Source organism: Bos grunniens, chromosome 29 (genome assembly GCF_055505025.1).
Source record: "Bos grunniens cultivar Pamir isolate PY7600 chromosome 29, Bosgru_T2T1.0, whole genome shotgun sequence".
Lineage (NCBI taxonomy): Eukaryota > Metazoa > Chordata > Mammalia > Artiodactyla > Bovidae > Bos > Bos grunniens.
In genome coordinates, this window is record NC_141193.1 from 12,941,547 (window position 1) to 12,954,513 (window position 12,967).

At 44.2% G+C, this 12,967-nt stretch overlaps 1 protein-coding gene across 1 annotated transcript; it reads left to right on the plus strand.

Moving 5' to 3' along the window:
• Nucleotides 1-364: 364 nt before the first annotated feature.
• LOC147342128 (pregnancy-associated glycoprotein 1-like) lies at nucleotides 365-8,771 on the plus strand. The gene is made up of 7 exons (XM_086384110.1): nucleotides 365-397; nucleotides 3,738-3,855; nucleotides 3,954-4,066; nucleotides 4,927-5,069; nucleotides 6,602-6,743; nucleotides 6,829-6,925; nucleotides 8,629-8,771. Exons 1-7 carry the CDS (start codon nucleotides 365-367, stop codon nucleotides 8,769-8,771), a joined length of 789 nt encoding a protein of 262 aa, XP_086240236.1.
• The last annotated feature ends 4,196 nt before the right edge of the window (nucleotides 8,772-12,967 follow it).

Sequence of the window (12,967 nt, forward strand, 5' to 3'; positions counted from 1 at the left end):
GGAAAAATATATCAGAAATATATCCATTTACTTTCAGCAGTTAAATTTTGTTGGTTTGTATGTCCCTGATGTTCTTTCTTTATAAATAGAAAGGAAACACACATGTTGAATATGCGTTCAGTTTCTTTTTAAATCAACCGACATGAATTAAATTCTACTCGGTCCACACTGCACTCCCAACTCTAGGTGAGAAATAAAAACCTGCAGAGACTGAAGGCTGATTCCAGCACACCACTGTGGATATTTCATTCCCACTGTTTTTGGGGAAAAAAATTAGTTGCTAACATTAAAATCAGTAGATTGTACATAAATACCCAAACTTCCGATTCTCCTGAAAACATGGCCAACTGGCCTGCTTTCCAGCATGGGTGAAGTGGAGGAAAGGCTGCTCCTAGTGGTAAGGTCTGTGTTGCCCATGGTTCAATATGGCCACCTAGTCCTATAATCATATCTCCTGCCTCCAGGGACCATGACTTTGTGAGAATTAGACTGATAGCTCTCTTAAGATAAAGACTACTTTTGTCTTCATCAACTTTGACTTTGAAACTTTTAACCCAGAGCCTAGCACACAGTTCTTCCTTGTACATTTGTTGGATGCTATAAAATATCTTGTGGATGCATATGACATTTCTTCCAATACTGAAAAAATGGAATTGAAGTACTGCTCGGTCTTAAATCTTTGACGCAGACTGGCAATATAGGTGCCCCTGATGTCGGCCATTAGACCCACTACCTAAAGCCAGTTGTATGTCCCTGGGCTGTCCCTGAAGTCTTCACTTTGCCATTTGACAACTTATCCTCCTAGCAATCTCCTCTCCAATGAAGACAGTAATGCATATTTCATGAAGTGGCTAGGAAGATGACATGAAACGATGAATGTCAAGCGTGGCCTTTAGTGTCCATTTTTATGATGTTCTTAGCAGGTTTATTTTTTTAATCCAAGTAGGCAAGGTTCTCCCATCTTCTTAGATGTCCATGCAGATCAGTTTGATTTTCCAGCCAACCTTAAAGGAAGAGATTACAGTTCAATTCTCTGTATTCTGAGAAGCTTCAAAGTCCACTAGCCGAGGACAATGATGAAGGTAAAGATTTTATCGAGACCTTTGTGTTTGTTTCAGACCTATTGGCCTAAACTAGGGCATGTCAGAACATATATAACTAGGGGCTCTGGGTCACCACTACATGCCAAGAACCTGAACTTTCCTGAGTCCTTGGAGCCAGGAAAGAAGCATGAAATGACTTGTCCTCCTCGGGCTGGTGGCCTTCTCAGATTGCAGAGTCATGTATGGATGGAGATTCTACACCACATCATCTTCCTTTCTGTGATTTTTCTTTTCATCTGATTATTCTTCTACTCAGCAGGTTTAGAACAGAATGGAATATTTCCCTGACAATCTTAAAATTCAACCCTTTCCTGCTAAGTACTTTACTATAGGAACTGTGGGACCCAAGGTTCTTGGTGTAGATTTGCATAGTTGCACAACTCTGTGGTCCAGTCATGTCATGACCTATTGAAATTGGAACTCCTTGCAATTGTTCAGTGCACAGTCAATGCAGATGTAGGTGTGGTCCTGTGGAATAGCACTTTTCTACCTTTTATTTAGCATGCCCTTTTCGTTCTCTCTATACTTCAGTGTGTGTATATGTCTATGTCTGTATCACTATCATTTATCTCTCCATCCCTTTAGATGTCTCTGTGAGTGGATTTCTCTCTGTTGTGTTTTCTTTTAAATTTCTACATTTTCTGAACTTGTTCCCTATCTCCTGGATTCTTCTTTCAACTCTGTCTTCTCTTTCAACTTGGAGAAAGATTGGGAGAGCTACTCATACATTATTTTGTATCTGACAAGCACTGTGACCACAGCCAATTCACAAGCCTCTTGCATTTCAAATTCCTCCCTTGTAAAATAGGATAAGAGTCCCCCTTCTACCTCCTTCCCTGAGCTTCTATGTGAAGGATACAGTGGGATGGCAACAGAAATGCTAATGGCTGTCATTGTTGAGACTTCCTATTTATCAGGTGCCTTATATCCATCACTTCACTTATCCCCAAGATATTCTATTTGGAGGGTTTGAGTCATTACATTCCACCATTTTACCGAAGGGGAGAATGAGACCCCACATGGTCATATGGCTTACCCAACTTTACAGAACAGAATCTTTATTCAAACCTACGTCTTTGCCATGGAATATGCATAAAATTCTTATAATAAGGTGACTCATAAAAATGATGAGAAAATACACAGAGCCATTACAATGACAGTTATACCTTAACACTGACAGCTAATTGTAGCATCTTCTTTGTTTTCTTTGTCAAATGTTCAGTGAAAGAACACCTTTAAGGAAAGTGAAGACCATGAGAAATACCTTCAGTGAAAAAAACATTATGAACAATTTCCTCAAGGAACATGCTTACAGACTGTCTCAGATTTCTTCTCGTGGCTCAAATATAATTATTCACCCCCTAAGGAACATCATGGATGTGAGTGTTTTGTGAGGTGATCCAAGCGTCCCCTGGTGCTATAGCCTAGCACTGGGGCTCATCTGGAGATGCCATGTGAGATGTTGGGGCTGGGGCTCCTGCAAGAGGCAGAAAAACTGGACAACAGGGTCCCCACACAGAGGAGAAAGCACTATCATCCTCAACTCTTGGTCTTGATGACTGGGCCCAGAAATTACCAGGTGGCAGGTAAACATCCATTTCTGTGTCAAAGATGTGTCATTAGTTTGAAGGAGATTGTTCTTTCTGAGTAGAAGGCAATGGTGACCCACTTCAGTCCTCTTGCCTGGAAAAACCCAAGGACGGAGAGGCCTGGTAGTCTGCAGTTCACGGGGTCGCTAAGAGTCGGACATGACTGAGCGACTTCACTTTCACTTTGCACTTTCCTGAATTGGAGAAGGAAATTGCAACCCACTCCCATTCTTGCCTGGAGAATCCCAGGGACGGTGGAGCCTGGTAGGCTGCTGTCTATGGCATTGCATAGAATTGGACACAACTGAAGTGACTTAGTAGCAGCAGCAGCAGTTCCTTCTGAACTAAAGCAGTCAACTAGTTACAGATAAAGAGTGAAACATTTCTGATCAGAAGGTAGAACCGACTGCAAAGCAATTGTGAATAACCAGGCAGACAAATTCAGTTTCCACAGATGCAAGAACCACAGCAGTAAAAAGTTGCTGAACCTGTATTCCATGTAAGACCATCAGAATCTAACACAGCACTTGCTGTTTTCAGATTAGAAAAAGGGCTTATTTTGTCTCCAAGAATGCCCATGCCAGCCTGAGAGATAGGCAAAGAGTAAATACATGCCACGTGAAAGGATCACTTGTTTGTTGTTGATTGGATGTTGGAGTTTAGAGGGAGTGGCTGGGGTTGATCAAGAAGGACCTCCTGGAGAAAGGGGTGCTAAGGCTGGGTTTGAAGAGACTATAGAGTTTCTCAAATGAAGGCACCAGGATTTCTCTGGGTGTACAACAGTCCTAGAGGTCCAGTGGTTATGCCTCTGTGCTTCCAATGCAGGAGGTACTACTTCAACACCTGGTCATAAAATCAATACCCTGCATACAATGTAGCATAGGAAAAAAAAATCAAAAGCAAGCACCTCTGTGATCCAAGTCTGTGAGCTTCATAGTGGTTGGAAAGTGGTCTCAAGAGATATATAGCACCCAGAAGGAGACATCAGTTTGTGAATAGATGGTAGCCAGTTCTGCACTAACCCATTCCCTCCTTCTCTCAGTAGATGCTCTATGAAGGTAACATCACCATTGGAACACCCCTTCAGGAATTCCAGGTTATATTTGACACAGGCTTATCTGACTTGTGGATGCCCTCCCTCCTTTGCCGCAGTCCAGCCTGTTGTGAGTATAGACACCCCATACCCGGATCGTCCTTCACTTGCCCTGTCACCCTGTTTCCACTCTTGGCACCTGATGACACTCATCTCTTGTGTCTGCAGCTAAACAAGTTAGGTTCAGACATTACAAGTCTTCCACCTTCCGGCCTATCCAAGAGACCTTCAGCATTGCCTATAGATCTGGGAGCATGAAGGGATTTCTTGCTTATGAGACCGTTCAGGAAACTTTAAAGAGAAGCTGAGTCAGGACTGGCTATGGAGTGACCCCTTTTTGCAAAACAGATGCAGGACCATCTGACAGGACCCTTCCTAGCCTGACTCCCATAGACATTGGCCATCTTACCCACAGGATCATGTTCTGGGGGAGGCAGTGCACATGGTGACACATGAGCAAACAAATTAGCTAACCCAGAGAATGGCTTGAGGTGTGGACTTGCAGCTCCTCTGCCCACGAGCAGTTCAAGGTTCATTTTGCTGGGAGCGATAAGAGGGGGGGAAAGCACCCACTTTTATATTCACAGACTGTTCCAAGCATTTCAGATAATAATTGGTTTAATCCTGCAACAACCCCACGCAGCAGGTGGTCTAATTAGCTCATGAGACATATGAGGAAACTGAGGTGCAGTCAGCAAGGGCCTTGCTGAAGACACATGTGGAGAACAGAGGTGTGGTCCCTTCTGAGTGTGGGGCCCTTTGGACAGTAGAGGTCACAGGCCAGTGGAGCCAACTCTGCGTGACCTGACCCCACACCCTTAGAACTCCCAGGCTTTGATTTTCCTGAAAAATGACAAGCTAGACAAGGAGAAACCCATTATGCTTCAGCACCGTGTCCTCTGAGTGTGTCTGAGCACTCAGGTTGCAGGAGGTAGGGCATCTTCAGAAGATACAGTGGGTGGAGCGCAGCCAGGTGACTCAGCTTCTAACCTCTGTGACACTCATTATCCAGGAACTGACCTTAGTCTTGATCTCAATCACTCCTACACTCAATTTCTGCATCTGTATTGGGACCTTATTAGGGCCTTGATGGGTGGACCAGCAAAGCTCTCAGACAGTGCTGTTGTTACTGTCCTCCAAGGATCCCCTCCTCTCTTCTCTCTACATATGCAGGGCGAAAGGCAGTGTGGTGATGTTTGGTGGGGTAGATAAATCCTACTGTCAGGGAGCGCTCAACTGGATATCATTGATCAAAGTGGGCGACTGGAGTGTATACATGGACCGGCAACCTCTTCCACTGAGGGTCAGCCCAAGTGATGCTCCCACTATGGTACGTGGACACAGGCATACACACACAAATCCATTCTCATACACACAGTCACACAGACATATACACCACCCACAACGACACAGACAGACACATAGACACATGGAAACACACAAGCAGACACATATAAACATACACAGAGACACATATAAACATGCATAGCTAGTCACACACACACAAGCACTCACAGAGACACATACAAACACACATACAAACGCATATACAAACAAACACACATACAGATAGATATGCAAAAAACCAATGGGTTCATAATCCCCAGGCCTTCTGAACAGGGTCCTAAATGGGTCCAGGAGGTCTGTACAGCTGGGAGAGGATTGTGCCCACTGCCCTGTGAGGCATGGAGCATGGATGGAGGACTCTACAGTGTGTTGAACAGAGGATCAGGGAGAATTTCTCCAGCCTAAACAGAGGTATAAGATGACCAACTGTCCGGGGCTACCTGGGACATAGAAGAGTCTCAGCACAGATAAATGTCATTTTAAAAATGGGGAAAGTCCTGAGCAAATGGGGAGAACTGGTCTCCTAAGGGAGCAACTACTGAGCAGTGTAGAGAGATTTGCTGAAGTTTTAAGACTTGAAAGCAACTAATAAAAAAGACACCACACGTTCATGGGCACACAGTGGGGCAGAGGCTATAACAAAGAATCAGGACAGTGGGATCCAGAAGTGACCTGAGGACAAGAGGCATAATTGATAGGATTCTGTGTGATACCCTCAGACAAAAGCTGACCCGTCCTTTGGAGTTTCTGTGGGCTAGTCATGTATTTCCTGGCCAGGGTCTCAGGGTCTGAGCTGGTTGTAGAAACAGTGCTGGCAGACACCATCTCCCAGAGGAGCCCCTCTCTCCCACCACTATGAGAATCTGCTGCCCTCATGAATCTCCATCTTCACTCTGCGATTGACCCGTTATTGTTCTCCACAAGATACAGCTCTCTGAATGTTTCTCATTCATTATTTTCACAGTCTTCATTCACTCACTAAACAGATAAGCCTTGGGCATCCACTGTCTGCCAGGCACTTTAGGGAGGCAATGAGAATTAAACATGCTCTCACATCTAAGAAGGTAGCTGCACAGGAAATGAGACACATACATAGTGAATTGTGACTTTGGCACATGCTAGACATGAGGAAGTGTCTACAGAGACTGTCAAGAAAGGAGACTGATAAACACCAGGAGAAAGACTTCCCTGAAACCATGACAATTAAGTTGGAATCTGGAAGATGAGAAGAAATTTGCTAGTCAAAGGGGAGGGGGCTCCTCTAGGAAGGAAGACCAGCTTGTGTCAAGGTGCAAAAGAGCCTGGTGTAATCCAGTACTGCATTCAAGGATGTCAAGGAAGGTGCCGTGTCAGGAACAAAGGAAAAGAAGGCAAGAGACAAAGGGCTGTTTAGAAGACAGTCGGGAAGGGGGCAGCTCTGGGGAGACTCAGAGTGACCTTGATGCCTGCTTTGTCATAATGTCTCTCAGCATCTCCATGAAAAGAAAGATTATTGTTTGTTCCAGCTGCTGTAAGGCCCTTGTTGATACCAGAACATCACTGATCCTTGGCCCAAGAAGACTGGTCAATAACATCCAGAAGCTCAGCGGCGCCATGCCACAGGGGTCCGAGGTGAGGGGTCATGCCCCAGGGTCACTGCCAGTCTCCAACCCCAAGAAGGATCCAGGGCCAACCTCTCTCCCTCCCTCTCTAACAGCACTACGTTTCATGTTTTGTGGACAATACCCTGCCCTCTATTATCTTCACCATCAATGGTATCAACTACCCAGTCCCAGCTCAAGCCTCCATCCTCAAGATGAGGGGAGAACCCTGACGGGTGGTTCTCAAATAGGAACTTGCAGGAAACCTTGGGCTGCTGCTGGGAGGAGGGCGCCCTCTTCAGGCCATCTCACACTATTGCAGATGCTGCTGAGCCCTGGGGCTGACCAGAGCCTCCCACAAGACGAACCACCTGAGTAAAGGGCCGTGTGGGACACTGATCATCCTGAAATAAATGTGGAGACACCACGCCATGCTGGCATGGTGGGAGTCACAAGGAGATGGGAACACTCAGGTCATCAGTCCTCAAAGAGCTTCAGTTCCATCTGAACCCTCAGCTGGATGAACATGGAAAGTCAGCTCTAGCAGTCCTTGAAATAAGTCATGTGACATGGAGAATGACTGGGGACAGTCCCAGTGTGCTGTCTCATCATAGGGATTAACAGTCTCCCTTCCCTTCTCACAGTTTTCCTGGTTTGGATGATAAATTACATGGTCACCCTAGTTCTCGGATGCATCTTCCCCTAACTCTGGCCGGGTGCCCCCTTTGTGAGTTGGGATACCTGACCCCTCTGTGGGGAGGCTGGATGTTAATGTGAATAAAGGGTGCACAGTGACTGCTCAGCCCCAGCACAGGGTGGAGGCTTCATGTCAGCTCCCTAGGGCAGTTCAGAGCTGGCTGATGGGCTCAAAGAAGGCTTTGAGGAAGGGAGGGAATTTCAGGAATTCTAAAACTGTAAATTCATGGAGCCATATGGAGGGTTGCTTGGTTCTAGGGAAAATTGCACTGGATTCCATGCAAAAGGCATCCCAAGGTGCTCTGCATTGGGGCACTGGGGACTTACTCGGGGTGATGAGGGCTACGGACTCACCGGTGGGGATGGGGAATCAGAGTACATTACCCACCTAAGCCTGGAGTGGCCAAAGAGGGTGAGTTGCAGGCTGAAGGAAGCTTCCCAGAGTTCCTAAGTTAAGTCTTCAAGAATGTGTTGTGGGCACTGCTCTATTTAAGATGGATAACCAACAATGAGTTAATGTGTAGCACGGGGAATTCCACTCAGTTATATGACAGCCTGGATGAGAGGGGTATCTTTGGGACAAGGATACATGGATACTATTATTGAGTCACTTTACTGTCCACCTGAAACTCAGAATACTATTAATCAGCTATACTCCGATACAAAATAAAGTTTTTTAATAAAGTATGGATTGTGGGGACACAGGAGGAGAACCAGCATTCTCTGCAGAGAAAACAAGGAGCAGGAGTCAGAAGGAAAGAAATAGGGAGAGAGAAGAACTATGGACACTCTTATTCTTTTCTAAATATTTTATTGAAGTGTGGCTAATCTTCAGTGTTGGATTAATTTCTGCTTCACAGCAAAGTGACTCAGTTATACACATACAGAAATATATATATATTTTTTTCTTATTCTTTTTCATGTGGTTTATGACTGGATATTTAATATATTTCCTTATGCTCTGCAGTAGGACTTTGTTGTTTATCATTCCTCTGTGTCCCCAACTCCGAGTCCTCCACTCCCCCACACCCTTCCACATGGCAACCTCATGTATTGGCCCTTTTTGGTTGTGGATGAACTCTCATATCCCCTGCTAATTGGAAAATCCCATGATACTTACCAAAAGAGGGAAAGAGAACCAAGAATTATGCTGGGTCTAGATATTTGTGGGAGTCACACATCAGAGCTCAGGCTGACTGGTGGGTGTCTCTGACTCCCCCAAGATACTAGAGGCCACTGCTATACCAGCTTTCAAGAGAGCAAAGTGAGGACATCTAGAGAGACCTGGATCCTGGGTGATGTCTTCTTGAGGCTGTTTTTCTCAGTCTTTGATAGAGGAAATGACAGAATTGTCCTGGCATAGGTGGTATAAATGCTTGGAATTGTTCAGGAATCAGTAAGGCCACTCTGAGCAAACACTAAATCACACTTAGGGTACTCCTGCCCAGGATGCCTGTGAACTGTATTTGGTGGTCTGGACACCCTATTCTCAATAAAGAATAAAAGGTTTCACTCGTAATGGTGCTGAAACAAACGGGTGCCTCTGTTAGAGTCTGGGAGGTGTAATGATTGGGAAGGATCTAGAACAAAGTCTGAATCACAGTTGAGAGGAGCCCACCTCCACCTAGCTTCAAGGAAAGGAGAGACTCATTGAAATGATTCTTGGAATCCAGGACACAAGAATCAGAGCAAATTAAAAGGTCTCTGTGATTGGACCCAAGAAATCAGAAGTCATCAGTTCTCTCTTTCACACCCTCACTCTTTCATTCCCTGTTCTTTGATGGTCTTGGCCTGACAACTTTCTTCATTAAGGCATCTACACCTAGTGAGGGAGACCAAGCTACCTGCCCTAGGGTTATATATCCTGAAGGCATCTCCAATAAAGAAAGAAAAGATTGAAGACATCAGAGTTCAAGGGTGTTCTCTGAATGACCCACCTCAGATCACATGTACAGTCCTAGATCAGCCATCCTGGCAGGACCATGGGGTCCTATGATTGGCTTCACATGGTCTTGTGGCCCTGACCCAGCAGCACACATGATTGTCAATTTCCTCCAGAACTACATGACTGAAGCTGGGGAGAGGCAGCCCCAAAGAAAGCAACTGGTAGATGGTCTAGGCCATGGAAGAGTTTGTGATGACCCACCAACTCCACCACCTCCTCATTCAGGAGAATTATAAGGGGTAATGAAATAGACTCTCTTCATCCCATCTCAGATGATCTTATCACTGGGCTTCTCCTCCAGGGGAGTTTGGGTGAGGTACTTCATGGAGAGCTGGTTCCCTTTTGTCCCACACCCAGTCACCAGGTCACTGTGGCATATGCCTGCTCTGTCCTTTCCAGTCCTAGTTGGTAAGTGATGGCCCCAGTGGGGCCATACCCCTCCTCCAGGGCCCAGAATGCCCTTTCCTTGGCATCCAGTGCTGCTGGGGAGAATGCAACACATGTATAGGGAGACCCAGGGTACACGGGGCTTTCAGTCTTTCTGAGCTTCTCCATGGGTGAGGCTACAAACTATTTGCTTGGAGCTGCCATGGTTAGGTACTTTTGCAGTGGAAGCATCCATTCTTTCCACCTGGAGGCCCTCAGTAGATGCCTCAGCTGAGACAGCAGGGGTCACAAGTTGATTTCCTTTCAGATTGACTGGTTTGATCTCCTTGTTGTATAAGGGACTCTCAAGAATCTTCTCAAGCACCGCAGTTCAAAAGCTCATTTCTTTGGCATTCACCATTTCTCATGGTCCAGATTGCACATCTGTATCTGATTACTTTAAAAACCATAGCTTTGACACTACAGACCTCTGTAGCAAAGTGAGTCTCTGCTTTTTAATACACTGTGAAGGTTTTTCATAGCCTTTCTTCCTTCCAAGGAGCAAGTGTGTTTTAATTTTGTGGCTGCAGTCAAGGTCCATATTGATTTTGGAGCCCAAGAAAATAAAATCTGCCACTGTTTCCACTTTTCCCTCATCTATATGCCATGAAGTGGCTGGACTGGATGCCATGAATGTTGAGTGTCTTTTTGTGAATAGCTTTTTGAATGTTGAGTTTAACCTAGTTTTTTCATCTCGTCTCATCATCTAGAGGCTCTTTAGCTCTTTTTTGCTTTCTGCTATTAGGGTAGTGTTATCTTCATATCTGTGGGTGTTGATACTTCTTCCAGAAATCTTGATTCCAGCTTGGGATTTATCCAGACCAGCGTATTGAATGATGTATCCTACATATAAGTTAAATATCCAGAGTGAGAATGTATACCTTGTCATTCTCCTTTCCCAATTTTAAATCTTTCAGTTGTTTCATGTATGATTCTAACTGCTGCTTTTTTACCTACATAGAGACTTCTTAGGAGGCACGTAAGGTGATATGGAACTCCCAGTTCCTTAAGAATTTTCCAATACAGTATATTAAGGCATATATGTGGAATTTAGAAAGACAGTAACAATAACCCTGTATACAAGACAGCAAAAGAGACATTGATATATAGAACAGTCTTTTGCACTCTGTGGGAGAGGGAGAGGGTGGAATGATTTGTGAGAATGGCATTGAAATATGTATAATATCATATATGAAACGAGTCACCAGTCCAGGTTCAATGCATGATACTGGATGCTTGGGGCTGGTGCACTGGGTCGACCCAGAGGAATGGTATGGGGAGGGAGGAGGGAGGAGGGTTCAGGATGGGGAATGCATGTATACCTGTGACAGATTCATTTTGATATATGGCAAAACCAATACAATATTGTAAAGTTTAATAAAATTAAATTTAAAAAAAAAAGAATTTTCCACAGTTTGTTGTGGTCCACACAGCGAAAGGCTTTAGCATTGTCAGTGAAGCAGATGGAAATGTTTTTCTGGGATTTCCTTGTTTTCTCTATGATCCAATGGATTTGGCAATTTGATCTCTGGTTCCTCAAACCAGTTTGTGTATCTGGAAGTTCTCAGTTCATGTACTGCTGAAACTTATCTTGAAGGATTTTGAGCATTAACTTGCTATCAAGTGAGATGAGCACAATGGCATGATAGGTTGAACATTCTTTGTAATTGTCTTTTATTTGCATTGGAATGAAAACTGACCTTTTCCAGCACTGTGGCCACTGCTGAATTGTCCAAATTTGCTGACATTTTGAATGCAGCATTTTACAGCCGCATTCTTTAGGAATTTTAAACAGCTCAGCTGGAATTCCATTGCTTTCCCTAGCTTTTCTTGTAGTGATGCTTCCTTAAGCCCACTTGACTTCATATTCCAGTATATCTGGCTTTATGTGAGTAATGCCAGCATCATCCCTATCCTGCTCATTGTGACCATTTTTGTATAGTTCTTCCGTGCATTCTTGTCACCTCTTCTTAATCTCATCTGCTTCTGTTAGTTCTTTGACTTTTATGTCCTTTATTGTGCCCATCTTTGCATAAAGTTTTCCTCTGGTATCTCCACTTTTCTTGAAGAGATCTATACTCTTTACAATTTTATTGTTTTCCTCTAACTCTTACACTGTTCACTTATGAAGACTTTCTTATCTCTCCTTGCTATTCTCTGGAAGTCTGCATTCCATTGATTATATCTTTCCCTTTCTCCTTTGCCTTTCATTTCTCTTTTTCACTCAGCTATTTTTAAGGCCTTCTCAGGCAGCCACTTTGCCTTCTCACATTTGTTTTTCTTGAGGATGGTTTTGGTGACCACCTTCCATACAATGTTAAAAACCTCCATCCAAAGTTGTTCAGGCTACCAGAACTAATCCCTTGAATCTATTTTTCATTTCCACTATATAATTATAAGGGATTTGATTTAGGTCATAGCTGAATGTTCTAGTGGTTTTCCTTACTTTCTTGAATTGAAGCCTGAAAATTGCTTTCTTCTGCTTAAGCATTGCTTCCAGATCACCACCCACCACTGCCAGTGAGTGTGGAGCAAAAACACACAATTTGAGGATGGTTACCCTGGGTTTGTGCTTAGCTTTTCACGTGTTTAGCTATTTGATCTTGATAAAGTCTCTTAACCTCAGTTTTCTCATCTGGAACATGGGCACCATGATGATGATTCCACCTTCTAGATTGCATGTGTGCCTGCAAAGAGCAAGTGGCCCTGAGAGGGCTTTCTGAGTTCCTGAGTCTGGAACAAATAGGAATTACTCTGCCACGTAGGAGAAGGAAATCTATTTAGAGCTTATGGCTGCCATCCCCAAGGCTAAATATTGATTCAAGCCAAATCACATCTATTTCTGAACCCTGACCCAGAACTCTGACTGAGCCGATGCTTCTGTTTTCTGGGCTCCCGCAAGAGCTAATGATTACTGGCTCAGATCACTCCCTTCTTCAGCCTTACCAGCCTTTCCTTGTCAACTACTTCTCCCCTGAAATCACACTGCAAGGATAGTTGTAAAGGCTCATGCTGTCTTGTCAGTTTCCCACATATCCAGGGTAGCAACAAGTAGCTGTTATGGCTACTTGTCATAGCAACAACTATGGCAACCTGTACAGTTCAATCTCAGCCTTTTAAATAAATGTTTCCGCATTTAGCCCTTCATGTTTAAATTACCAATATTTGCCTTAGTAACCTTCCTATGC

Coding starts and splice junctions, on each gene's coding strand:
- LOC147342128 (XM_086384110.1), top strand. CDS start 365: ATGGGTGAAGTGGAGGAAAGGCTGCTCCTAGTG. Junction 3,856..3,953: donor TTGCCGCAGTCCAGCCTGTT/GTGAGTATAGAC, acceptor TTGTGTCTGCAG/CTAAACAAGTTAGGTTCAGA. Junction 6,744..6,828: donor CCATGCCACAGGGGTCCGAG/GTGAGGGGTCAT, acceptor CCTCTCTAACAG/CACTACGTTTCATGTTTTGT.